General features: G+C 39.8%; 1 protein-coding gene and 1 long non-coding RNA gene across 2 annotated transcripts in view; one reads left to right on the top strand and one right to left on the bottom strand.

Annotated features, from left to right (window-relative positions):
* PHF20L1 (PHD finger protein 20 like 1) overlaps window positions 1-27,462 on the bottom strand; it is a 204,952-nt gene that overhangs the window by 61,186 nt on the left and 116,304 nt on the right. Inside the window, exons 9-10 of the mRNA XM_073632269.1 lie at window positions 9,778-9,976; window positions 2,393-2,560 (exon numbers count right to left, since the gene is read on the bottom strand). Coding sequence (XP_073488370.1) covers window positions 2,393-2,560; window positions 9,778-9,976 — 367 coding nt within the window. The remainder of the gene's footprint in view (window positions 1-2,392; window positions 2,561-9,777; window positions 9,977-27,462) is intronic.
* LOC141145516 (uncharacterized) overlaps window positions 1-27,462 on the top strand; it is a 57,865-nt gene that overhangs the window by 19,588 nt on the left and 10,815 nt on the right. The gene's annotated exons all lie outside the window — the stretch shown is intronic.

Raw genomic sequence — 27,462 nt, 5'->3', positions numbered from 1 at the left:
TTATTTTAAGAAGGAAACCGTTTCCTGGAATTGCTGTTCAAGTGAAAAATTTGATTTAATCTCTTTTAAATTATATTTAAATTGGAACTCCAGTCAAAACATTTTTGCCTGTTTTGAATACAACAGGGAAGGGTTAGACCACATGTCACAGGTAATTATTGTTGGGGTCTGATTTTCCCATTGTAGACTCTGGACAGAACGTTAGCAGAATTCTCACCAACACAGACAGGAATAAAAACCTATTGATTACATGAAATGGTCCAGTTTAGGTTAACAGGTTCCTGACCGGCGCACTCCGATGTACATCGGCAGAATGGCACGGCTGGGCAAATGGGCGTACCCGTACGTCCCTTTAAATTTTCCGCCGTGCCATTGTGTGTGCGCGCCACCCGGGAGCTCCGTGAGTCGGGTCGCGGGTCCCGCGGACTTATTCGCCGTGGGGATACCCGTGATCACCTCACGGAGAGGAAGAACGGAAAGATGCTAATGTAAACAAGCATCTCCCTGTTCTGCCTAGTGACAGTGTCACTGATCTCTGCTCCCTGTGATCGGGAGCAGAGATCAGTGACGTGTCACACGTAGCCACGCCACAGTTAGAAACGTTCCCCAGGACATACTTAACCCCTACACTGCCACCTAGTGGTTAACCCCTTCACTGACAGTGTCATTTACACAGGAATCAGTGCATTTATATAGCACGGACTACTGTATAAATGACAATGGTCCCAAAAATGTGTCAAACATGTCAGATGTGTCCGCCCTAATGTCGCAGTCACGATAAAAATCGCTGATCGCCGCCATTACTAGTAAAAAAAAAATATATTAATAAAATGCCATAAAACTATCCCATTTTGTAAACACTATAACTTTTGCGCAAACCAATTAATAAACGCTTATTGCGATTTTTTTTTACCAAAAATATGTAGAAGAATACGTATTGGCCTAAACTGAGGAAAAAAATGTTTTTTAAAATATTTTTTGGGGATATTTATTATAGCAAAAAGTAAAAAATAATGTGTTATTTTTTAAAAATTGTCGCTTTTTTTTGTTTATAGCGCAAAAAATAAAAACCGCAGAGGTGATCAAATACCACCAAAAGAAACCTACTTGTGGGGGAAAAAGGATGTCAATTTTGTTTGGGAGCCACGTTGCACGACAGCGCAATTGTCAGTTAAAGAGACGCAATGCCGAATCGCAAAAAGTGCTCTGGTTAGGAAGGGGGTAAATTCTTCCGGGGCTGAAGTGGTTAAAGGATAAGTTCACCTGCTGCAGCCGCTGGCCAATCCCCGCACTACCTGCGACAGCAGTACAGGGAGAAGTTTCCTGTACTAGCTGTCACTTTTTAAAATCAGCACGGACGTGTAGGGCTTCACCCACACGGCCGCATCATTTATTCACACAGCTTTGTGTGTGAGTGAACTGCAAGCCCCGACATCCTTTGTGGCTGCCAGCTTGTAGTTTTCAATGAACTACTATGAGCGCCATGGTAGTTCATGGTGGAGTGCCATGGTAGCTCATGGATTCTTCCTGTCAGTGTATCTGCTTGCCCATACGGGATGTACAGGCACACATATACTCTGACAGATCTACAGGCGACCTGCATAGCACCAGTGATCTGCTGATCGTTGGTGCAATGCTTTACAGGCTCCAAAAAAATAAAGATAAACATTTTTTACCTGCAAAAAAATTTGCATTTATTATTATTTTAAGTATTCCAATCTAATATGATGGATTTTTTTTTTTTTTTATGCAACTCACAAGATGGGGCCCAGACAAGGCTCTTGGGGCACGTTTCAAAGTTTACAGAAAAAGAGGGACTACACTTGACAAAGTTTACTTGTCACAGCTATCGTGTAAAAACAGCTAACGTGCCTCTAGGCATTTCAAACGGCCCCCATCATCAGGGCTCAATAGAGCCAGATTGGAAAGGAAGGCTTAGGTGAAAGTGTTTTTTTTATGGTTTCAGAAATCCTGCAGTCAAAATCTGATAACAGAAGAAAGTCTGCACTTAGATTTAGCAACCTAAGGGTTTGCCTTGATGGCCTGTGAACCATCACTTTGAGATGCTTTTGAGAGCATTCAGAATGTATTGACAGGTACAGCTGACCTGCAGTTGACCTTTTTCTAACCTGTATTTCACCTGCTTCAAGCAAGTTTTTTGCATTCCAATAGATTTGAATGGGAATGCAAAACCCACTTGAAGCAAACAAAACCCTAAACCAGGTTGGAAGGAATAAAATACTGACAAAAATTATAGATCTTCTGCATTTGATGGAAAACAAAAGCATGAGAAAGGGTTATGGCTGGAATTCCAGTTTAAAAAACCGAACTGAGAAGACAGGGATTATGTGTACCCTGTTTTCCCCTTACTCAATAAATTTTGATTAATTACCCTTGGCTACTGAAAGGTCTTGAGGAGCCTGAATGTAGCCTGGTAGGCCTTTTCCATCTTTGAAAGGCAGGCGTGGAAAATCACTGGGGGCCGCGGAGGTTAAGCGCTGTGATCTCCTGCGGTTGTTACGTCCAGAAGACCTAGAAAGATTTGTGTTGTGTGGCGTACCTAAAAAGAGAAATCTTTCAATGATTAGGACATGGAATTATACAACCTATCAGGTAGCAAGAAATTTAAAGCTAGAACTACTACATGGAAATTGTTTTATATAGAGCAGAGCTAAAAAAAAGGGAATGTATTAAAATCTGTAATGCTCGATTGGAGTCAAAAACATTTTACAACTCAAGACAAAGGTCATTTTTGATATCACATTGTGCAGGAATTTTTTTTACGGATGCATCCGATATAGTATTTAGCCGTAAAAGTTCCTAAATGCGAGTTTCTGTAATCACTGCTGTGCAAAACGTACGCCAGCAAATAAAGCGCGTGCATTTACAAAATACATAGTTGGCAAGGTTGAATAAAGACACCAGTCCATCCAGTTCAACCTGTGTAGGTGTGCGTGTTCATAATCATTTCCCGTATCCCTGTACACTGTGCTCTCTAAGATACACGTCCAAGAGTTTTTTTCAAACTATCAATACTTCCTGCTGACACCCACCGATAGTGGAAATGAATTCCACATCCTTACCACCCCAACAGTGAAAAACCCCCTACGTAGTTTAACCACTTCAGCCCTGGAAGAATTTACCCCCTTCCTGACCAGAGCACTTTTTGCGATATGGCACTGCGTCGCTTTAACTGACAATTGTGTGATCATGCGACCTTGCACCCAAACAAAATTGAAGTCCTTTTTTTCCCACAAATAGAGCTTTCTTTTGGAGGTATTTGATCACCTCTGCGGTTTTTATTTTTTGCTCTATATACAAGAAAAGAGCGACAATTTTTTTTAAAAAAGCAATATTTTTTACTTTTTGCTATAATAAATATCCCCCAAAAATATATAAAAAAAAAAACACATTTTTTCCTCAGTTTAAGCCGATATGTATTCCCTTACATATTTTTGGTTAAAAAAAAAAAAATCGCAATCAGTGCTATAAAAATGCACTGATTACTGTATAAATGACACTGACAGGAAAGAGGTTAAACACTAGGGGGCAATCAGGGGGTTAAGTGTGTCCTAGGGTGTGATGCTTACTGTGGGGGGGGGGGGGGGCTACCTAGGACATGACAGCGATCACTGCTCCCGATCACAGGGAGCAGTAGATCTGTCTTGTCACTAGGCAGAACGGGGAAATGTCTTGTTTACATCTCCCCGTTCTGCCACTCCATGACATGATCGCGGGACACCGGCAGACATAGAGTCCGCGGTGTGCCGCGGGCACGGCCACGGAGCACGCGTCCACAATGCCGCTTCTTAAAGGGGACGTACCTGTACTCCCATTTGCGGAGCTGTGCCACTGTGCCGACTTATATCGTCATGCACTGGTCGGCAAGCGGTTAAAAAGGTAAAACAGCCTCTCCTCCAGTTCCATTGAGTGGCCCCTTGTCCTCCTACACTCCCTGAGACTGTATTGTATATTGCCATCATATGCCCTCTCAAGCTGCTCTACTCCAGAGAGAATACGTTTAGGGCTTGTAGTTGATCCTCGTAACTGAGGTCCTCCAGCCCCCTTATTAACTTTGTTGCCCTTCTTTGGACTCTCTCCAGGACAGCACACCTCCCTTCTGAGGATTGGTGACCAGAACTGGACGGAATTTACCAGATGTGGCCGAACCAGATTTTTAAAATGTGATAGGATTATCGTTTTATCGCTCGAGTAAACTCCCTTTTTTATGCATGCTAACAGTCTGCTAGCTTTGCTTGCCGCAGCTTGGCATTGCATGCCATTGCTGAGTCTGTGATCTACTAAAACCCCCAGATCTTTCTCCATCCTGGATTCTCCCAGAGTTTCCCCCCCCTAGTGAGTAAACTAGCATTCACAAAATGTAAGCATTCCAAAGCAACAACAGAAAAGAAAGATGTTACTTATCAAATGCAGCTAATAATATAAAAATAAATTTTAATGCAGTAGCAAGACAGAAGATCGCAAGAAAAAAGAAATAAAAAATACACTTTTTATATATTATTTTAAATAAAACTGCTACAACTTTCAAACTATTTTACAATTGAATCCAATCAAAAAAATGAGTGAATCTTGATTGAAAATTATATAATTTAATAAATATAATCCAATGTATAAATAGACCCTACAGAAGGCACAAAATATTTTAAAGGATATGTTCACTTTTTAGAAAAAAAGAAAATAATGCACATTTTGGGCATTTTTTTTTAGCTTGTAAAGCATAGCACCGGGTGACACGCAGGTCTCCAGCACATCTGCCAGTGTATCTGCGTGCCCGTACATCCCATTACGGGCAACCAGATACAATCTGACAGGAAGAAAGAATGAACTAACACGGCGCTCCACGGCGAAGATCCCTAAGAGCCAGCTGTCAGATCAGATCGGGGAGGTGCGGGGGCTGGTCCGTTCATAACCTGTTACACCCCAAATTTGGGTTTTACATGTTACAAAAGGTGAACTTATCCTTTAATAGGAGTTGTAAAGGCAGAAGGCTTTTTATCTTAATGCATTCTATGCACTAAAATAGAAAAAAACCTTCTGTGTGTAGCAGCCTCCCCAGCACCCCCTAATTAAGTACCTGAGCCCCATCTCTTTCCAGTGATGTCCACGAGTGTCTTAGCCGCCTGGGACTCTCCTCCTGATTGGCTAAGACACAGCAGCAGCGCCATTGGCTCCTGCAGCTGTCAATCAAAGTCAGTTAGACAATCAGGGGAGAGAGGGGGCGGGACTAGGTCGGGGCTCCATGTCTGAATGTACACAGGGAGCTGTGACTCAGCTAGGGTGCCACCATAGAAAGCTGCTGGCTGTGGGGGCACTCATCAGGAAAGAGGGGCCAGGAGCAGCGAAGAGGGACCCAAGACAAGCAGGATTTGGGCTGCTGTGTGCAAAACCATCTGCACAGAGGAGGTAAGTATAACATGTTTGTTATTTATTTATTTATTTTTAAACAAGACTTTACAATCACTTTAAAGTATAAGTCAAGTTTCTGTTAATTTTGGGTAGAGTGTGGAAGGGCTGTAATCTCTGTCAGATTCCTACTGCTCTCTGCGTCCCATTTTACAGAGACAGGATATCAAAAATAATCTCCCCGAGATGAAGCAGAGAGAGCAATAAAAATCTGACCAAAGGATATATTTCTTAAATATTATGCTTTTAAAATATTTGGGTTTTATTGCAGTGTCCCTGTTAGAGGCATTTTCCTTCCAAAAGTGGAACCAATTATCAGAACTGGAAATTACCAGAAATCCGAAAGTGGACACAAACAGTGAAAACCAGAACAGAGGTTCTGACCTTTTTCTACCACATCAAAAAATTAAAAATGTCTCACCTTCATTTCTACTTGTGATTTTTCACCTGCATTATATGCATTATATGCATTATATGCATTATATGCATTAAGGTAAAAAAAAAAAAAAAACTTCTTAAGTGCTGCAGCCCCCCAGTTTTACTTACCTGAACCCGGTTTTCTTCTCCACGGGGACGAGCACACAAGCTCTGGCTGGTGTCTCATGTCTTGATTGGATAGATTGATAGCAGCACAGCCATTGGCTCCCGCTGCTGTCAATCAAATCCAATGATGCGGGCACCGGGGCCGAGTCCTGCTTTCTGTGTCAATGGAGACAGAAGCAGAACTCAGGAGCACGCCTGCACGGGTGTCTGCAACGGGGCACTCGATGCGCGGAGGAGCTACTAGCGCTGCTGAGGGACCCCAGAAGGGGAGGATTGGGGCCACTCTGTGCAAAACGAACTGCCCAGTGAAGGAAAGTATGACATGTTTGTTATTTAAAAAAAAAAAAAAAAAAAACACAAGGGTTAAGTAGTACAGTATCTCTTACCATTACACTAGTACTTACCTTTGTGTGCGAGGAGCCATCAGTACCCGCATAGCCAGTGTATTGATTTGGGGATTTGAGACCCCTCCCCCTCCTCTCTGCAGCACTTGCAGGATGGGTCAGAGAGATGCTCTGTGCCAGAGGTGACCAATCAGAATTGCTCTGATCTGTCCCGAAAGGGCTGCAGAGAGAAGAGGGAGAATGGGGATTTCAAGTCCCCAGATCACTACACGCAGTGCTTGGGCACTGACAACTCATCATACATGGAGGTAAGTACAGCGACTGAGAGGTGGGGAGCCTTGCTTGGTGTTAATTCAACAAACACTAAGTAGAGGGTGAATTTACAAAATAAAAACTTTGCAGGGGGTTTAAACTAGACATTCACTCCAATACTAAAATCCCTAAATCTACTGGCATCCACAATCTAAGACTAACCTATCTAGCCCTGTAAAGAAGAAATCGCTATACATACCTTTTCTGAAGCCGATCCGGGTCCAACGCTTAGCTGTCAGCAGCGGCTTCGCTGTGTAGGAGTGTGCAGAGGAGGGAGCCGACAACAGAAGCCCCACAGTAACTCTATGGGTGAGGTCACTTCCCATTAATTTCCCAGCCGTTATCGACTGTCTCCTCTACAGAGCTTCCTTCGCTGATGACTGGAGCGGATCAGCTACAGAAAAGGTATGTATAGCGATTTCTTCTTTACAGGGCTAGATAGACTAGTCTTAGATTGTGGATGCCTGTAGATTTAGAGATTTCAGTGTTAGGGTGAACTTCTACTTAAACTCTTCCCCACCCTATCCAAAACTGAAAACAAGGATACACTATAAAGAAAATGTTAATTAATGTTAATTTCTGTACTATTAATGGTTAGTCTTTGCATTAGGAACTGTTTAGGCTTAATACCAATGTTACATTTTTTAACAAACCTGCACAATATGTAAGCATTTTGATTTTATTCCTATTGGGCCAGCAATATTATCATAGTATTTATAAATATTATTTTCAGCTGTATCGCTTGGTTTATATACATTTACTTATAACGAAAAATTGGACAGTTTCACAATATTTTATGTAACATTGCTAAACTTGTCTAAAGCTTAACAACCAATATATTGGGGTGGATGATAATCAACTTTCAAGAAAATCTATAAATCTGTGGCAATTGTTTGCTTTCTGGAACATCAAAAAGGCAAACAAAAACTTGGTGAACTATTTAAAAATTTTTACCCAACTAAAAATACTGTTTTTGTTTTGTTAAATTTACCAAATAGATATAGATACGGTATTTGCCATACTCTAATTAACATTATGAACATAAAATGGTGATTTTATTTTTCTGCAATCTTCAAAAGAGCATCCTGAAATCACCAGTTCCAAATCAATACCCTAAACCTGTCAGGAAACTATAATAGTTTGGGGTACATTTTTCTTTATTTAAAGCTGAAAATGTTTCATTTTAATATATTCTTTAGCAGCGACAAAGGATATAAATCTACTTTGCGTGCACCAAATGCTTTTAAAAACCAATATTTTAAGTTGTAAAAGTAGAAGTGACACCAACACTGTGTAGAGATCAGAACTGTGGAAGGGACCCTGCGAGGCCCACCCACTACAGGCTGCCTGCAGGACACTACAGGAGGGGGCGGAGAGCCAAGACCAGTCACTCTGCACAAGGAGAGAGAAGCAGTGAGCGGTCTTTATTACAGGTAGCTCCTGAACAATGGAAAAGGCTCAGACAGGATTACTGCACAGACTTCAATCATTCTGCTAGTGAGCTGTTGGTCAAAAATGGAACAGAACGTGAATGCAGTGAGGTCTGTTCTCAACTGTGACCAACGGCTCACTATCAGAATGATTGCAGAGGAAATGCGAATTACCAAGTCAATTGTTCATGAAATCACGACTCAGGATTTGAACATGAGAAAGGACACCATCTTGGTAGTGTGGATAACGTCAAAAGAGCCACTACTCAGGCTCTAAACATCATCCCACTTGAGGACTTCCGGGGATGCTATGAAGAAAAAGAAAAAAAAGATGGGAGTGTTGTGTACACTCACAAGGTGCAAATTTTGAGACCCCTTTCACACTAAAGCGCTGCTAAAACAGCTGCTAAATCGTCGTTTTTGCAGTGCTTTCGCGGCGCTTTTTTTAAGGTCACGTGACCTTTAAAAAAAAAAAGCAAAAAAAGAACTGTTTTGCAGCGCTTTTTGGGGGCTTTGGAAATACTGCCCATTCATGGGCAGGGGCATTTTTGGAGCGCCCCAAAGATGCTGCTTGCAGGACTTTTTCTACCGCCCCGCAAGCGCACCGCCCCAGAGTGAAAGCACTCATTCAAATGAATGGGAGGCGGTTTTCAGGCCTGAAAACTGCCTCAGTGTGAAAGGGGTCCTGAAGGAGACCATGTTCAATTGTAAAATTTTTCAATAAAACTATTTTTAAAATATCATTCTCATCACTTTCTGGACACACCTTGTGTGTGTGTGTATATATATATATATATATATATATATATATATATATATATATATATTCACACACATACACACACACATACCTTCTCCTTACAGGATGCAGTGATCTTTGCAAACAGAACAACAGTTTCAGTCAGGCATCACCACTTTTCCACACTTGAGTTGAGGAAGAATGGAGATGCCCGAAACAGTCATTCTGCCAGCTTAGTTCATTGTCATGTAAGGAGGAATTCCTGGCATAAATCATTTTTCAATACAGGCAGTCCCTGATTTACGGCCAAGATAGGGTCTGTAGGTTTGTTCTTAAGTTGAATTTGTATGTCATTTGTATTGAATTTGTATAAGTCAGAACAGGTACATTTTTTAGGTGTAACTCCAGCTAAAAAAAAGATTTTTTAAGTTTTCTGGATAGCACAGGGAAGGGTTATCATCCCTGTAACAATTGTTTTGATGTCTGTGCCCCTGTTCAGAAGAATTCACTTTACTTTCTGTCCCTGTGACAATTGGATTTTGAACATTTTGGGTTGTTGTGGAAACAAGGATTGGTGATAAACCTTCAGTGGAGACACCTTTTTCCATAATAACTCTTACAGGAGTGAATTTCCCTTCCTAGGAGTAGATTTCCTCTCACTTCCTGTTTCTCCCTCCATTCGAGTGGTTTGTAACGTGAATGTTCGTAACTTACAGGGACTGCCTGTAATAGATTTCGCTCATGGTCTTCCTTTAGATTGGATAATATATAAAAAAATAATTGACCCAAATCCATTATAGTTTCCCCATTTAAAAAAATTAACCTTTTGCTCAAATGTCAGAAGCTAAGTAATCTAAGTACAATGAGCACACAAAAAACAATTCCAAATGAAAGTTAAAAACTTTGATTAATTTATACGGTGTGGTCTGAGATATTTTTACTGTAATAGAAAATAAGAGAAGGGATTCAAGTATCAGATCCTCGCCTTGCTTTAGCTGTGGATCAATATTGGATATGGGGGATTTTTTACACCCTGAGAAGTCGCCAAGCTCCTGTTTGTCTTTCTTGCTGCGAGCCTTCCCGGAAGACATAGGCGGTGACAGCTGCGTGGGTGTCACTGTCATACCAGAATGGCATTTATCAACTTCAGTTTGGTTCTGTGTCTGGGGTTTAGGAGTAATCGCCTAGATAAAAGAAAATAAGATTACAGTCATATTTGCATTTAACAGCTTCTACAGGTTTTAACAGTAGAGTTCTTTTATAGCAGATTTCAGCTGAAGCAAAACAGTGTGTCAAAAGGTAAAAACCATGGGTTTAACCGGCAAATTGAAAAACATCTAAACTTATTTCAAGTGAAAAACTAGCAATTTTTTTTACTGGTCATTGGCATAAAATGAAGAAAACAATTTAAGGAATGCCAAGCATTATCAAGCTCAGGAAAAGACAGTATTTAAACCAATGGGCACCACAAAATAACCTTTTTAAAAATTTTTAATGAAAGTACTTTTGTCCATTTGAATTACTATTGTGGTGTATTTGTAGTTGTTTATGCTCTGTATATGTAGGCTTAGTGTGTAGAGTTGAGCTAGTTAATCTGTGGATAACTCAGATCTTATTTTGTAGTTTGTAATTAAATAGGACTCCTATTTTCTATTTACTTTTTTTTTAAAGCAATGCATGCAAACTGAGGTGTTAGTGGTTCAAGTTCATCATTTATATAAAAACACTAAAAGTTAACCATGAGTCCGATTCATATCTACCATTTTCCATGAAGCTTAGGCTGGCGATACATTATACAATTTTCCTATAGATTTACCAAAACCATATAATATGAGGTCGATCCTAAACACTTTCAATTTGTATACAATCAGGTCGGCCTTTTTTTTTTTTTTTTTTTTTGATAAAATTCTTACTGGGTTTTTCATTTTGTTTTATTTTATTTTTCCTCAAGTCCTGATGCTCTGAAGCCTGTGCAAGAAATAACGGGGGGTTGTTGCCGAGTCATAAAGGGCCAGAAAGTAATAAAAACTTATCAGATGTTCTAGCCCTTCTGCTGTTTGTGCCCCACTGGAATTGCACTTTAAACACTAAATAAGATAGAACACTGTCACATGAAACAGGCCAGCCTGCACTGGATGGTCTAGTTGACAACTTTCTATCTTGAAGTGGACCTTTAGTCATTTTTTCAACTTTCCATCTATTAAATCTTCTGCCCTTGTTGTTTTAACTTTGGATTGTAAACCATTTTTTTCTGACAGTAAATACCTTATACAGCCCACTTCCTGTTTCTTGTCTGGTCATTAGCCTAGGCTTATGACCTCATGCACAGCTCTCTCTCACTCTTGTGAGAGTTGCCAGGAAGGGAGGGAGGATGAGTCATAAGAGGGCCAATGAGAGCTGCAGAGGTGGAGGTGTGCCTCTGTGTGTCTGTGTAAATCCAGGAAATCAACAGGCAGCAGCTTCAGCTACCCACAGTTAAAATGGATGCAGCCAAACTCAGTGGAGGGAGATTTCAGCAGCATATTTGGCAAGTACAGAATCCCAGTATATATAAAATAATATGCAAAGTGGTTGGAGGGAAGCTTCAGAATGATAAAGATGTTTTTTTATTACGAATTATGTGAGCAGACTGCAGTTCCTCTTTAAAAGTTCATATTATGCCAAGCAAACTGACAGAAAGGGGGAATAGTTTTCTTTTGATTTCTAGCAGTCTTAATAAAAGCAAACAAATGAGAAATTAAGTGCCATATTTCTACCTTTTACATACCAATTTGCTCTAGAATAAAGCTGGCCATAGATGGATAGCAGTTCAGCCGGTTCAGCAGGGACCAGCTGAATTTTGATCCATGTTGGGCCATTCCAGTTTGACAGAAGCCGATCGTTAGATTGACGTCTGTCAAACAAGAATGTTGGAAAACTTATGTGATCAGTGTATTCTGACAGCGGAGAGTCCTGTGGTCAGAATACAATACCCTAGTGGGGAAAACACCACCATCCACCATGTTTGTGTGGATGGAGGAAGCCATTTGATTGTTTTTATTTGTTTACCCTGCTGGCTGAAGGGGGAAAAAAAGTCAAAGGACAGTTTAAGGCTACTTTCACACTGAGGCGCTTTGCAGGCGCTATAGTGCTAAAAATAGCGCTGCAGCTGCGTTTTTGGCCACTAGTGGGGGTTAAAACCTCCCGCTAGCGGCCAAATAGCGCTGCTAAAATGACGGTAAAGTGGCGCTAAACATAGCGCCGCTTTACCGCTGGCGCCCGCCCAGTGTGAAAGTAGCCTAAGAATTATTATTCAGCCATGCTGTTCATTTTCAACAAATACAATACAAACCGCAGAAATAAGAAGCAAATATACTTTTAGAAGAACACTACCAGTAAAGATATTTAAAGGATAAGTTCACTCTTTAGAAAAAAAAAAATAATAAATGCACTTTTTTTTGCAGGTAAGAAAATTTGCAATTTTTTTGTTGTTGTTGTAGCCTATAAAGCATTGCACCAGCTGGTGCCATGCAGGTCTCTTTCAGATCTGTCAGTGTATCTGTGGGCCCATACATCCCATACGGGGAGGTAGATACAATCTGACAGGAAGAATCAATGAACTACCACAGCGCTCCACCACATTGTGGTAGTTCATTGAGAACAAGCTGACACCCGCAAAGGGTGTCAGGGCTTGTAGTTCATTCACACACAAAGCTGTGTGAATGAATGGCACGGGTGTGTGGGCAGAGCTCCACACGGCGGCACTGATTTCAAAAAGTGGCAGCTAGTATGGGGAACTTCTCCCTGTACTGCTATCACAGGGAGTGGGGAATTGGGCAGCGGTTGCAGCACGGGTGGAACTACAATGTAACATGTTGCTAAAGGTGAACTTTTCCTTTAATGCTTGGATGTCTGACACATATGAAAAATCATGATTTAGTAGATTTGAATTCTATGTAATTTATTATAATAAGTAAACTGATGAAAAAAATAATACTGGGCAATTACTTCTTAAAGGGGAAAAAAAGCTGAATTTTTTTATAGCAGGTCATCCAATGTATCAACCATTTTTAAGATCTATCCATGAGTAATTTTACACTGTGAGCAGGCAATTCATGTTTCCCCTTCCACTTCTTTTTAAAATTTGCTTTTGATAATACAACTCAAGTCTCTACAGCAGCAAATGAGATGATGAACTTTGATCTACATCTATCAAAGTTTATAGAAAATGTTTAGAGCCGAGTTAGTGCAGTTTAATTATCACTATCAAAGTTTTATTATGCTATAATACACTTATGCCATTTTATATACATTGGTAAAAAAAATACTGTATAACTAATAAAAAAGATATAGAGATATATCTCTCTATATATCTATATCTAAATCTATATATAGATCTATACATCTATAGATATATACATACACACATACTCTTAATTGAATACCGTAAGTCATTTCTATTCTAATTATGCTTTAAACTCTTATCTATCCCACGTTCATATATATTTTTACTGTTTACAGAAATTCAAACCTAACACATGACTACCAAAAGGCATGCAAAAAAGCTTAATATGTGGTTTTCTATGCCTTTTATTATGGTATTTATTAATGTTTTAAATCTATTTTTTATTTGGTTTTGCAACTTAATTTGTAGAGTTTTTAATCAACTATAAAAAAAATATTACCGTATATACTCGAGTATAAGTCGAGGCCCTAATTTACCACAAAAAAATGGGAAAAACTTATTGACCTGAGTATAAGACGAGGGTGAGAAATGTGCAGCTACTGTAAGTGGAAAAGAGGGTCAACAATGCCCGTTTGCAGCCTCACTGTGCCCATTTGCAGCCATAGGTCCCCTGAACTTCAAACTCGGTAGTTAAGGGTTCCTAGATGCCCCCTAGCTGCAGCCAAAATTTGGGGTCTCTGAACCCAAAGGGTCCCGAAATGACATTGCTGCAGATGGACACAGTTGACCGATTTTGGGGTCCCGTATCTCAGAGCCACTTAGTGCTAGGAACCCCAAATTTGGTGTGCAAACCCAGTGGAACTAGCACCATAAAATTTCCAAAGCTGGGGTTTCTAGTACCAAGTGGGCCTGAGATACAGGGCCCCAAAAATCAGTTCAGAAAATGTCAAGCACTTTTCTGCAGCAGAGAATGACATTTTCCGAACTGGATTTGGGGCCCCGTATCTCGGGGCCACTTAGTGCTAGGAAATGCTTTGGATATGTTGTGGTACTAGTTCCACTGGGTTTGCACACCAAATTTGGGGTTCCTAGCACCAAGTGGCCCTGAGATACAGGGCCCCAAATTCGGTTCGGAAAATTAATTTTTTTGCTGCAGAAAAGTGCTTGACTCCAGTATAAGTCGAGGGGGGTACTTTCAGCACAAAATAATGTGCTGAAAAATTCGACTTATACTCGAGTATATACGGTAACTATATAAACTGTTCACTTAATTTCTAAATATATGTAAACTGTAAATATTAGCCAAGGGAAAGAACATTTACATGAAGTAATTGAAATACTTATTTCTGCGTGAATACGGGATATATCAGGGAATTACCATATATTATTCCAAGTGCTTTTTATAAGTTCTGGACGTGCAGATCACAATCATCAATCTTGGTCATCAAGCTTATGTTAACACTAGCCTGATTTCAAACTAGAATTTTCAGTGTTGTCCGATTCTGCAGGACTTAATTACATAAAAAGTGCATAAAAGGTGTAAAAGTACAACTTGAGACGAAACTTCTTGTTGATACTGTCCCCCATTTGGGAGATTTTCATCACTTCCTATGTAAGTGAAAGCGGGGCAATAAGTGAGGGTCCATGCACACTGGCTTAAAAAACAAAACAAAAAAAAAACGCTGCTTCTACAGGAGTTTTGCGATGTCTAAGAGGACGAAACGCATCGGGTAGGACCCCACTGCCGCCATTTTCTGTACAGCGCTGATTTTACAAGACGTACATGTGAGTGTATTTCTTATTTTAAATAAATTTTGATACTTGTTTTATGGAATTACGCTATGTGGCCTTTTTCCTTCTTGCTTTATATCATCACTATCTACTCCTCAACTTCATCCTGAGGGACACACGAGTCCACGGTTTACTTCTTGACGTTCATCCTCATCATATTTTCGGAATATCTACTATCACCCACCACCCAAGCCTGATTCGACCCCTTTGGGCGTATGCCCTCTAGGGTCCATGAGATCTGGTAAGCTTTCCCATTTTCGGTGGTGGTGTGCCTCTTCTGTCTTCACTTTGGATGTCACGCATTTGAATTGTTTTTCACACGAAGTCACCACATTTATATGGACTATTAATTTCTATGAGTCTTATAAACATTGAGGACCTTTCTTCCCTTTTTTAGATGTTTTTCATTATTGGTTGGACTTTAGCGTCCCTATATTGAACTTTTAGCGCTACACATGTTTTTGTTTTATTGGTCCGCAAGGAATTCCCTTAATTTTATGGATTTCCTCTCACTTTTTGTTTGGCTATGGGACAGGGAATGGCAAAAAGAAATCTCACGGGGGTTAACTTACTCTATCCAAAACGGAAAAAAAAAAAAGTTTTGCCCATAGTTCTACTTTAAACTCAACGTTTGGAGGCAGGATTAAAAACCCTTCCATTTTACGTTTTTGAGAGCAGTTTTCTGGCAGGAAAAAAAAAAAACGCTGAATGCTCCTAAGCTCTCCTAAAAGATTCAAAACTCTCCTAAACTCTTGTACAAAAACGCTCTATATGAATGTTTTTTTCTGCCAAAGGAACCTGCGTTTTTTTTTTAAGCCTGGTGTACATGGACCTTCTCAAGGTAAAATATTCCTAAATAGACAAAAGCAGCAAACAAACATGACAAAGGTTGCAATTTTTACCAGTTTAAAAAAAATGTTTTGTGTATTCTGTAATACAACATACAATATTAACCCTTTAACCCTGCCATTAGTCCAGCACAAGGCACTAGCTAAAACTTTAAAATATTTTAGAGAAAAATTGATGTGGTCTGTAGCACCATGAGGAATGAGCCTCCATCTCTAAATATACATACAAAAAAAGGATACATTGGTCACAGGACTTTAAATGAGGCAAAACACTTTAAAACATAATAGTACACGATAACAAATTTATTGCATGATAGCAGATTTCATATTGACAATTTATAGACACAATAAAATACCAATTAAAAAGAAAATGTAGTGAGCTGATCCATAATAGGTTACCATAATACACAATATAAATTAATGAAAAATCTTTATATTTGTATACATGATATTTTTTTCAGATGGCAATACATGATTATTAGCAAATGGAAATATATTATTGCAAAATACATAACAATCCACACATATTAGGTTTTTGTCTTTTCTTGCTGGTGGACACTGTGAACCCCTTTCCCTATAATGGGTCTTTAATTATCACTGCTGGCTATAAGTGCCATCACTTATGTACATAAGCCATGGATTCACTCTGCTATGGAAACCTGGTCCGCCCCCATTTGCCCTTGAGGTCCGCTTGGGTCACGTCGTCACCCAGGGTAGACATTCCCTGGTACCCCCACTCACAGGGCTGCTAGCCAGCCCGACTACCCCCCCACCTCCTCTTTTTGAGCTGACCTATCATTTTCTTGTATCAACTACTAAGGAAGTGGACAGGGGTCCACGAAATGCGTAGTTATATGATGCCAAGAAATGTGTGGATCGTTCTGTATTTTGCAATCATGTATTTCCATTTGCTAATAGTCAAATACAGTGGGGAAAATAATTATTTGATCCCTTGAAGATTTTGCAAGTTTGCCCACTTACAAAGAAATGAAGGGTCTAAAATTTTTATCACAGGTGTACTTTAAATGATAGAGACGGACTATTACCAAAAATCTAGAAAAAAAACACGACAGTGAGCAAAATAAGTATTTGATTTCCAAGCAAAACATGACTTAGTATTTGGTGGAGAAACCCTTGTTGGCAAGCACAGAGGTAAGACATTTCTTGTAGTTGGTGACCAGGTTTGCACACATCTCAGGAGGAATTTGGTCCACTCTTCTTTACAGATCTTCTCTAAATCCTTAAGGTTTCTTGGCTGTCGCTTGGCAACTCAAAGTTTCAGCTCCCTCCATGAATTTTCTATAGGAGTAAGTTCGGGAGACTGGCTAGGTCACTCCATGACCTTAATGTGTTTCTTCTTGAGCCACTCCTTTGTTGCTTTGGCGGTATGTTTTGGACCATTATCATGCTGGAAGACCCATCCATGACCCCTCTACAGTGTTCTGGCTGAGTGAAGAAGGTTCTCATTCAAGATTCCACAATACATGGCCTCGTCGGTCTGTACCTTTAGCAGAGAAACAGCCCTAAAGCATAATTTTTCCACCTCCGTGCTTGACTGTAGTGATTGTGTTTTTATGTTTTTAGAGTCATGGTCAGCATTTTTCTTCCTCCAAAAAAAGGCGAGTCCTCCTCCTCAAGAAGGCACATGTACAGTCAGGCCCATGAACATCGAAATGATTTTGAGAAGAATCGGGAGAAAGTGCTGTGGTCAGATGAGACCAAAATTTAGCTCTTTGCCGTTAACTTGACTCGCCGTGTTTGGAGGAAGAAAAATGCTGACTATGACCCTAAAAACACCATCCCTACAGTCAAGCACGGAGGTGGAATCATTAGGCTTTAGGGCAGTTTCTCTGCTAAAGGTACAGGCTGACTTTGCCGTATTGAGGGGCCAATGGATGGGGCCATGTATTGTAAAATCTTGGACGAGAACCTTGAAGATGGGTCATGAATGGGTCTTCCAGCATGACAATGACCCAAAACATACCGCCAAGACAACAAAGGAGTGGTTCAAGAAGAAGCACATTAAGGTCATGGAGTGGCCTAGCCAGTCTCCAGACCTTAATCCTATAGAAAATTTATGGAAGAAGCTGAAACTCCCGAGTTGCCAAGCGATAGCCAAGAAACCAGGATTTAGAGATCTGTAAAAAAAAAAAAAAAAAGAGTGGACCAAAATCCCTTCTAAGATGTGTGAAAACCTGGTCACTAACTACAAGACACATCTTACCTCTGTGCTTGCCAACAAGGGTTTCTCCAAGTACTAAGTCATGTTTTTAATGGAACTGCATCTCAATGTATAACATTTGTATCAAGTGTTTTTTCTGTATCTTTGGTTGATATTCTGTCTCTATCATTAAAAATATACCTATGATAAAAAATTATAGACCATTTGTAAGTGGGCAAATTTACAAAATCTGCAGGGGATCAAATAATTATTTTCCCAACTATATTTTCATCTGAAAAAAATATCATGTATAGGAATATCAAGACTTGTCATGAATTTATATTGTGTATTATGGTAAACTATTATGTTTCAGCTCACTTAATTTTCTTTTTAATTGGTATTTTTTGTGGCTATAAATTGTCAATATTAAATCTGCTATTATGCACTAAATTTGTAATCATGTTTTAAAGTGATTTGCCTCATTTAAAGTCCTGTGACCAATGTATCCTTTTTTGGATTCAAAATATTTTATTTTGCTTTACTTTAAATTCAGACACTGGAAGGTTTTTAGCCATTGTGAAGCATTTGTACATCTGATAAGTTACACAAGTTGTGGCACACACTTGTCATGATGTTATCCTTTTCAGTTATTAATTGGCTTTTAAGCTCACACAAAGTAAAAGCAGTTGTGCCAACGATGGAATGGCTGAAGAATCTTCAGGTTTATTCTTTGCTATTGTTTTCTGTGCAGTGGATACAGGCAAGTTCTTCATCCACTTCTCTTTGCTTGAAACAATCGCGGCATTTGTTGACTAGCATAGAAGAATGTGCCATTTAGCCTCTATCTTGCCATTTCCATTGAGACGGTTTTGCTTATTTTTAATTGTAAACCCTTACATAAATTAATCCTGGGACGATTGCCATACCATTTGAATTTCTTCGAAAATGAAAAGATATTCTTCATCTCGGGTAGCTTTATAGATTTAATATTCTATCCCATTGAAACTTCCTCTTGAGTTTGATCTTTTGTGATCTCCTTGTGCATTAAAGGAAGACCTCAAATTATAGAGACCTCAAAATAATTAAGCTTATGCAGTTAGGTCCACTCGTTTTCTGCACAAACTTTTATAGTAAAAACAAAAAATCTTCCTCCACAGCTACACAGGAAACTCTTTCCTCATCAGATTCAGAGGTTGCCTTATAACTGAGGTCAGACCTAAAACTCTGCAACCAGCAAAGCTGATGCTTCCTGCTGGTTGGGGCAATCCAGCTCTGACTTAGAAGCTGCCCATACAGAGTAAAGCCTAGGGCACATAGGCCGAATGTCTGGCGGCATTAGCCGGTTTGATAGAAACCAGCCGACATTCGACCCGTGTGTACTGCAGCTAGTCTGACAGGCTTCTGTCAAAGGGGCACGACCGACAGTCAATGGCTGAGAGCGCTGAACAGAGTGTTCTGGCACAATAGCACAGCAGGGGGGATTCACAATACTAACATTGCATAGTTAGTACAGCGGCTCCTTCTGAGCTGTCAGGTTTATTTTTCCTCAGCCCTGCTGGGTTAAACGAAAAAAAAAAAAAAAATAGTGTGTAGCAGGCTTAAGGGTCCTTTCTTTGCAGCATGCTGGCAGGGGACAGGCATTTCTAATCAGATTGCTTTGTAAAGAAAATTAACTGTAAGACTTTGGACCTTTTGTTTTGATGACCAGGGATTGTATTATGATAATTTAACCTGAAATTTCAGTTAGGCTTTAAAGCGGAACTAAACTCTCAATCAACATTAAAGTCAAAGTCCATGCAAAATCTTAAATCCCTGCATCTATAGGCTTCAGGGATCTAAGACTAACCTCTCTATCCCTGTAAAGAAAAAACGAATATACATACCTTTTTGGAAGCCAATCCAACCCGTTCCGACCGCATCCCGCGTCGAGCTGTCAGCCGCTGGTTCTCTGTGTAGGCGGGTGCAGAGGAGAGGGAGGACAACAGAAGCCCCATAGCAAGACTATGGGTGACATCACTTCCCATTCATTTCACAGCCGTTGTTGTCCATGTCCGCTGCAGAGTTTCTGCCGCTGGAGATCGGGTCAGAGTGGGTCAGATCGACTTCCAAAAAGGTATGTATACTTATCTTTTCTTTACAGGGATAGAGAAGTTAGTGTTAGATCCCTGGTGTCTATAGATGCAGAGATTTAAGATTTTGCATGGACTTCCACTTTAACAAATTTTTAATCATTTTGCTTCAGCTTTCGAAAATGGATAGGAATTGTACATTATATTTACTTGTTTAAATGTTTTATTTGTTTTACATTTCTTCAGTTACCATTTGGTCTCATGTGACATGTCCGCTGACACCCCCTGCTATCCAATCCTGTCCGTAAAATCCAGACGGATGGAGACCCCATTTTCCATCCGTCTGGCAGATCGGGTGAAAATGGACAGACGGTCTGTTTTCATCCGATTTCCCCATACAGGAGAGCAGGGCTCTGACAGTTCTGTCTCAGCACAGTGTGCGGAGACAGTCCTGTCATCCACCTGCTCAGCGGGGATCAGTGGATTGCCCATGTGAAAGGGCCCAAACTTTTTCATTTCTATCAAAATCTATGTCTCTCTATACTACTAAATTTTAGGTTTGTTATTGTTGCGCATCTCTTTTTAATAAAATGTCAAAGAAAATACTTGCTTTGTGGTGTGGCTGTACCATAACTAAAAAAAAAAAAAATGATGCTGGAAGAGGACACCTTAATCTTTCTCTTCCCAAACTGATCAAGTCAGAGTCTGGTACAACCATTCCCAAAAAAAAATGTTAAACTGACGCAAGCAGAAATTCTTAAATAACAGTCACAACATGTAAATAAACACATTTTATTTCACATTAACTTCAACAACTTTAAGATCATAAAAAGTACACACACACATTGTCAGATCTACAGAACACAAGAGGTCACACTGGTTTAGACAAAAAAAAAAATGTTGTAAAGAAATGGCAGTCTCCTTTCAAGAAGCACATACAAAAATGCTCATATACCCAGGCTTTTCCAAAACAACAAATAACACCGCACATGGCTCCGGATTAATGTACATTTTAGGTTTGCATCAAAAGAGAAACCTTATTAAATCCAGATGATCATTAAAAAAAAAAAACCTTACAAATAGGTGTTTTTAACCTTTTTTTTACAAAATAAACTATGACTTGCATTTGCAAGTATGCAAAGTGAAGATACTGTTAATAAATTCAACTAATGATCAATACAGATACCCAGTAAAAACTTTAAAATGTTATCATAGAAGTGCATTTTTGTTCGTAACAGTGAAAATAGAGAGAAAAACAACCTGAATCATTGGTTTACCAATTCAAGTCTTAGAAGATACGCCTCATCACTACTACTACCGGGGTGCAAGAGGTTTGCGTCTGTGATGTAATATCTTTTGTTAAAAGGCTTTTCCACCTCCAGATGACCTAAATGTTCTGGCTGGAACAGGTATGCTGTGGAAAGTGCAAGCCCAGCTAAAACGTATTTTTTTGATAGAGTGGAGAAGCATCAGAATCTCTTTCAAGCGTCTCATTCTCCCTACATTTGGGGCAATTTCCCAATGAAACGCAACAGGAAATGAGGGGAATCTTCTCAACGAGGACAAAGACAGCAAAAGAAAATTGATGACACTTCTCCACCAAAGCAAAAAAGAAAAATTAATTTTTCGTGCTATCAACCACTAAGTGCCACTCAAAAAAGTGTGTTTACAGCCCCTCAATTATAAAATAAATTGGGCGTAAAGACACATTACTATGAAGCTTTACCCACTCTCAACCGGTCTGTTACCACATAGAGATTGTGGTGGGCAGAAGTTCATGGCTGGTGTGTGTGCTCCCAAGGCATCAATCCATCAAAGAAATCAGCCAGCAACCCGGTACGTTCCAAGTTCCAAATTCTTTATTAAGCTACATTAAAAGCGGCACAAAATAGCTTACATGTTTCGGCCATGACTGCCTTCTTCAAAGCTTTGAAGAAAGGTGTCATGGCCAAAACACTTTAGCTATTTTGTACCACTTTTAATGTAGCCTAAGAATTTGGAACTAGGAAAGTACCGGGTTACTGGCTAATTTCTTCTAAAGATATAAAAGACACATTAGTACAAACTAATTGCAAAAATTGTACAAATATATACACTGTGTGCACAATTGTTAGGCAAGTGAGTATTTCGACCAAATCATCATTTTTATGCATATTGTCCAACTCCAAGCTGTATAAACTTTAATGCTTATTGGATTTAAGCTTCATTGTATTTGTGTAATGATGGAGGGTGTGGCCTAAGGCAAGCAACACCCTAAATCAAGTTGTACATAATTATTAGGCAGCTTCTTTTTCTCAGGGAAAATGGACCAAAAAAGAAAAGTAACTGACTCTGAAAAGTCCAAAATAGTAAAAAGTCTTTCAGAGGGATGCAGCACTCCTGCAATTGCTAAAATATAGGGGCGTAATCACAGAACCATCAAACGCTTTGTTGAAAATAGTCAATAGGGTCGCAAGAAAAGTGTTGAGAAAAAAAAGACGCAAATAAAACTGCCAAAGATTGGAGAAGAATCAAACATGAAGCTACCAGGAAGCTATTATCTTCCAGAGCCGTCATATTCCAGAACTGCAACCTACCTGGAGTGCCCAGAAGTACAAGGTGTTCAGTGCTCAGAGACATGGCCAAGGTAAGGAAGGCTGAAACCCGACCACCACTGAACAAGACACACAAGTTGAAATGTCAAGACTGGCCCAAGAAATATCTGAAGGCAGATTTTTCAAAGGTTTTATGGACTAATGAAATGAGAGTGACTCTTGGCGGACCAGATGGATGGACCTGTGGCTGGATCAATAACTGGCACAGAGCTCCACTTCCACTCAGACACCAGCAAGGTGGAGGTGGGGTACTGGAATGGGCTGGTATTATTAAAGATGGGCTAGTTGGACCTTTTTGGGTTGAAGATGGATTTAAAATTAACTCCCAAACCTACTGCCAGTTTTTAGAAGACACTTTCTTCAAGTAGTGGTACAGGAAAAAGTCTATCTTTTAAGACCACCATGATTATTTATGCAGCACAATGCTCCATTGCATTCAATGAAGTATTCCAATGCGTGGCTAGCCAGTAAAGGCCTTAAAGATGAAAGAATGACGACATGCGCCCCCCCCCCCCCCCCCCACTTGACCTAAACCTGATTGAGAACTTATGATTTACGGTGAAGGAAAACAGCACACCTCTCTGAACAGTGTCTGGGAGGCTGTGGTTGCTGCTGCACAAAAAAATTGATAGTCAATAGATTATGAAACTGACAGACTACAGAAATGGAAGGCTTATGACCGTTATTGAAAAGGGTGGCTATATTGATCACTGATTTTTAATTTTTTTTTTGGAATGTTAGAAATGTTTATTTGTAAATTTTGAGTTGTTTGTTTATTATTCTCACTTTATAAACAAGTGATACGGGAAAATATAAGTTTTTCATTTAGTTGCATAATAATTCTGCACATTAATAGTTGCCTAATAATTGTGCACACATAAATATTCTCCTAAGAAAGCCCATACCTCACTTTTACTTTCTTAAATATTCAGGTTTGAGGTTTATTAACATTTTGGATTGACCGAGAGCACTGTAGTTTTGTTCAATAATGAAATTAATCCTCAAAAATACAACTTGCCTAATAATTGTGCACAGTATATATATACACATACATACACACACAATCAATTATCGGTATGATAAGCTAAGTACCGTATATACTCGAGAATAAGCCGAGTCTTTCAGCCCATTTTTTTAGGCTGAAAACTCCCACTCAGCTTATACTCGAGTGAGCCGTACTTTTTATTACTAAAACAGCATGTCTCCCGCTGCGTAATGCATTCTGTTCAGCCGTCCATTGAAACAAAGCCCGCCCCACCTCCTCCTCGTCTGTGATAGGCGGAACACTGATACAGTTTCCCAGCATCAAATCAGTATTCCTCTATCACGGATGGACGAGAAGGAGGCGGCGCGGGCTTTGTTTCAATGGACGGCTGAACAGAATGCATTACACAGCGGGAGACACCTTTCCTTATTAAAACAGCATGTGTCTCATTCTGTGTAATGTATTCTGTTCAGCCGTCCATTGAAACAAAGCCTGCCCCGCCTCCTCCTCGGCCGTCCGTGAAAGAGGAACACTGATACGATGCTGGGAAACTATCAGTGTTCCGCCTATCACAGGCAAGGAGGAGGCGGGGTGGGCTTTGTTTCAATGGACGGCTGAATAGAATGCATTACACAGCGGGAGACACACGCTGTTTTAGTAATAAAAGGTACGGCTGCAACTGGGCACAGTGTGGCTGCAGATGGGCACAGTGAGACTGCAACTGGGCACTGTGTGACCGCAGATGGGCACAGCAAGGCTGCAGATGGGCACAGTGAGGCTGCAGATGGGCACAGCGAGGCTGCAGATGGGCACAGTGAGGCTGCAGATGGGCACAGTGAGGCTGCAGATGGGCATTGTTTACCGGTAGCTGCTGCATTTTCCCACCCTCGGCTTATACTCTAGTCAATATGTTTTCCCAGTTTTTTGTGGTAAAATTAGGTGCCTTGGCTTATATTCGAGTCGACTTATACTCGAGTATATATGGTATATAACAATAATAATTAATAAAAAAGATTGTTCATACAAGATATCCTAAAGTTCGTGTTCAAAAAAAAATATTTTTTTTTTTATGGGATATCTTGTATGACCAATCTTAATTAAAAAAAAATACAGATTTTTTGTAACACTTAGTTTATCACATTAGTAATGTGTTATTTATGTTTGTGGATATACTGCATGTTTAGACACTTTGTTTGCACAATGTTTGTAATTTGTTTGTATTTATGTCTCGTATACTATGTATGCTTAATTTTATATATAATATAAAAGAAAACAAATGACTGTAGTTCCACTTTATATATCCTTAAACCTATATTCTCTTTGGCTAGGACAAAACTTCCTAATCTGTTTTTGGATACAGCACAAAACTGATCACTGGATTCAAAATAAACATATGCATATGACACCAAAGCAGATACATATTTCAAAGCAGTAGAAACAGAAAAACACTGTGTATATAAAATATATTTGTAGAAAAAAAAACATATACAATAAAGCCGCAGGATGTCATATACAAGTAAACAAATTAAACTCAACTGAAGGTGGAAAATGCCTCCTAACTTTGAAATGTAAAATCATTACAAGTTAAAAAAAAAAATCAAAGTTTTTAAATCAAATGGCTTAGTTAAAGTGGATTGCCAGACCAAACAATTTTTTGTAATTTTGGATAATTTAGGAAAGTATTAGAACCTTTGTCAGGGCTTTACTGCTGTCTATTCCTCAACTGGGGAGATTGTCCACTAATTAACCTGTCCCAGTGAAGAGAATCTCCTAAGCTGGGATACAGACGGCAATGAAAAACTAGCAGATCTTCCATCTCAACCACCCCAAAAAAAAATAGTTGGTCTGCAAGTCCACTTTATTGTAAGTCTGAGACCCTGCCCAGTACACACCTGATATTTTAGTTATTTACAAAAAAAACAGCCCTAGAAAATGTAAACCCACAGACAGGAAATGTTTATACTTGTAGAAAAGCAGTGGCTCAGAGAAAGCGAATTTTACACGCCAAAAATATTCCAGGCAAGCAGAGGAAAAACATGAAAGAAAAAGCACCATGTTACCAGGCAGCAAGAAAAGGCATTGTTACCTAGTTACAAAATACCCAATTGTCAATTAGGGCAAACAACATCTGAAATGGTGTGGAGCTAAAGCCGACAGAGATGCAACATTCCAAGAGAGAACAATCTTCCATCTAACTTTTACAAATCTAACGATAAATGCTACCAAACTTATAAACATGTACATGGGGAAAAAATATGTATATATAAATTGAGTACATCTCTGCAATACGTGCACATTTTACCATATTTTGTTTCTTAAAAAACATTGCAAGTACCTAACAAAATTATAAACTACCATATATACTCGAGTATAAGCCCAGTTTTTCAGCACATTTTTTGCTGAAAATGCCCCCCTCGGCTTCTACTTGAGTCAAGCACTTTTCTGCAGCAGAGAATGACATTTTCCGAACCAACGTTGAGGCCCCGTATCTCAGGGCCACTTGGTGCTAGGAACCCCAAATTTGGTGTGCAAACCCAGTGGAACTAGCACTACAACATATCCAGCTGGGGTTCCTAGCACCAAGTGGCCCCGAGATACGGGGCCCCAAAAGTCAGTCAACTGTGTCCATCTGCAGCAATGTCATTTCGGGACCCTTTGGGTCCAAAGACCCCAAATTTTGGCTGCAGCTAGGGGGCATCTAGGAACCCTTAACTACTGAGTTTGAAGTTCTGGGGACTTATGGCTGCAAATGGGCACAGTGAGGCATGCAAAGGGGCACAATGAGGCTGCAAATGGGCATTGTTGACCCTCTTTTCCACTTACAGTAGCTGCGCATTTCTCACCCTAGGCTTATACTCGAGTCAATAAGTTTTCCCAGTTTTTTTTGGTAAAATTAGGTGCCTCGTTTATTTTTGGGTCGGCTTATACTCGAGTATATACGGTATATAAAATATATCCTTTTCTTGAAGTGCATTACGGGATAAAGCATGAGTATTCAGGTACATTAGGTTACGATGTCTCCTTTAGGAGACTAGACAATAACAAAAACAAAGCTGTAAAGCCAACTCATTAAAACCCCTTCCAGCATGACTCAGTTTTGTTAGCAAGCAATAATAGGAATAGATCAAAAGACTAGAGGGGAGGGACCTGTGTCCCGTAATGTACTCCAAGAAAAAGACTTTTTGGCAAGACCTCATTTCCTAATCGTTCATTACGGAACATAGAATGAATATTCAGGTACATTAGGATGTCCAAAAGCAGGCCGAGGAGGTGGGCACCAGAGCAAACAAAGGATAACAGCCTACCAAAAACAGCAGGTTAACAGAGGGTTGCTTCCCAGAGCCTATAGTAGCTCCTGAAAAACCATTAAACCAACACCGGCATCAATTGAGGCCTGAACATCCAGCTACCAAAAGTGTTAACAGAAGAACAGGTGGAAAACTTGCAAATCTATGACACACATGCCCGATGATGCAACGCAGATAAAGCAGGAACTAATCTAGTGGAGTGCACCCTGACCAGCAAAGGAGAAACTTTGCCTTCGAGGTCAGAAGCTTAAATGATTATCTATCAAATTCACCTAGTGATAGTGGAACAAGAAGCAGACTGTCACCTATAAAGACCTTCAGGAATAACAGTCAGACTGTCATAAGGGAGCTATAGTGGACCCTGGACAGCCAGTACCACATCCAGGCAATGGAGAGATGTGAGAACAATGTCCAGGTTAGGGAGAAAGAAAAAAAACACCCTAAAAGAACGAGGTGCCATGCGCCTCAAAATTGCTCGTGTAGCTCAAGAAGGGATTATTCGCAGATTAAGGCTGCCTTCTTAGACACTCGCCTTACTGAAGTGAAGTCACAGGGAAAGTACAGGAGGAACCACGTGAGCGATACATTGAACAAAGGCATTTACTAAGGAGTGAGTGTTCTCTGGGAAAGAACCACTAAGGCAAGAAATGATCCTTAATAGTATAAAAAGGCCAAAACGCTCATCAGGAGTAGACAGGATTCATAACATGGAGAACTTCCTGGGATAAAATTTCCTTGCCTCGCACCAA

Source organism: Aquarana catesbeiana, linkage group LG05 (genome assembly GCF_042186555.1).
Source record: "Aquarana catesbeiana isolate 2022-GZ linkage group LG05, ASM4218655v1, whole genome shotgun sequence".
NCBI classification, from domain to species: domain Eukaryota; kingdom Metazoa; phylum Chordata; class Amphibia; order Anura; family Ranidae; genus Aquarana; species Aquarana catesbeiana.
This window is presented reverse-complemented; position numbering and strand designations above follow the sequence as displayed.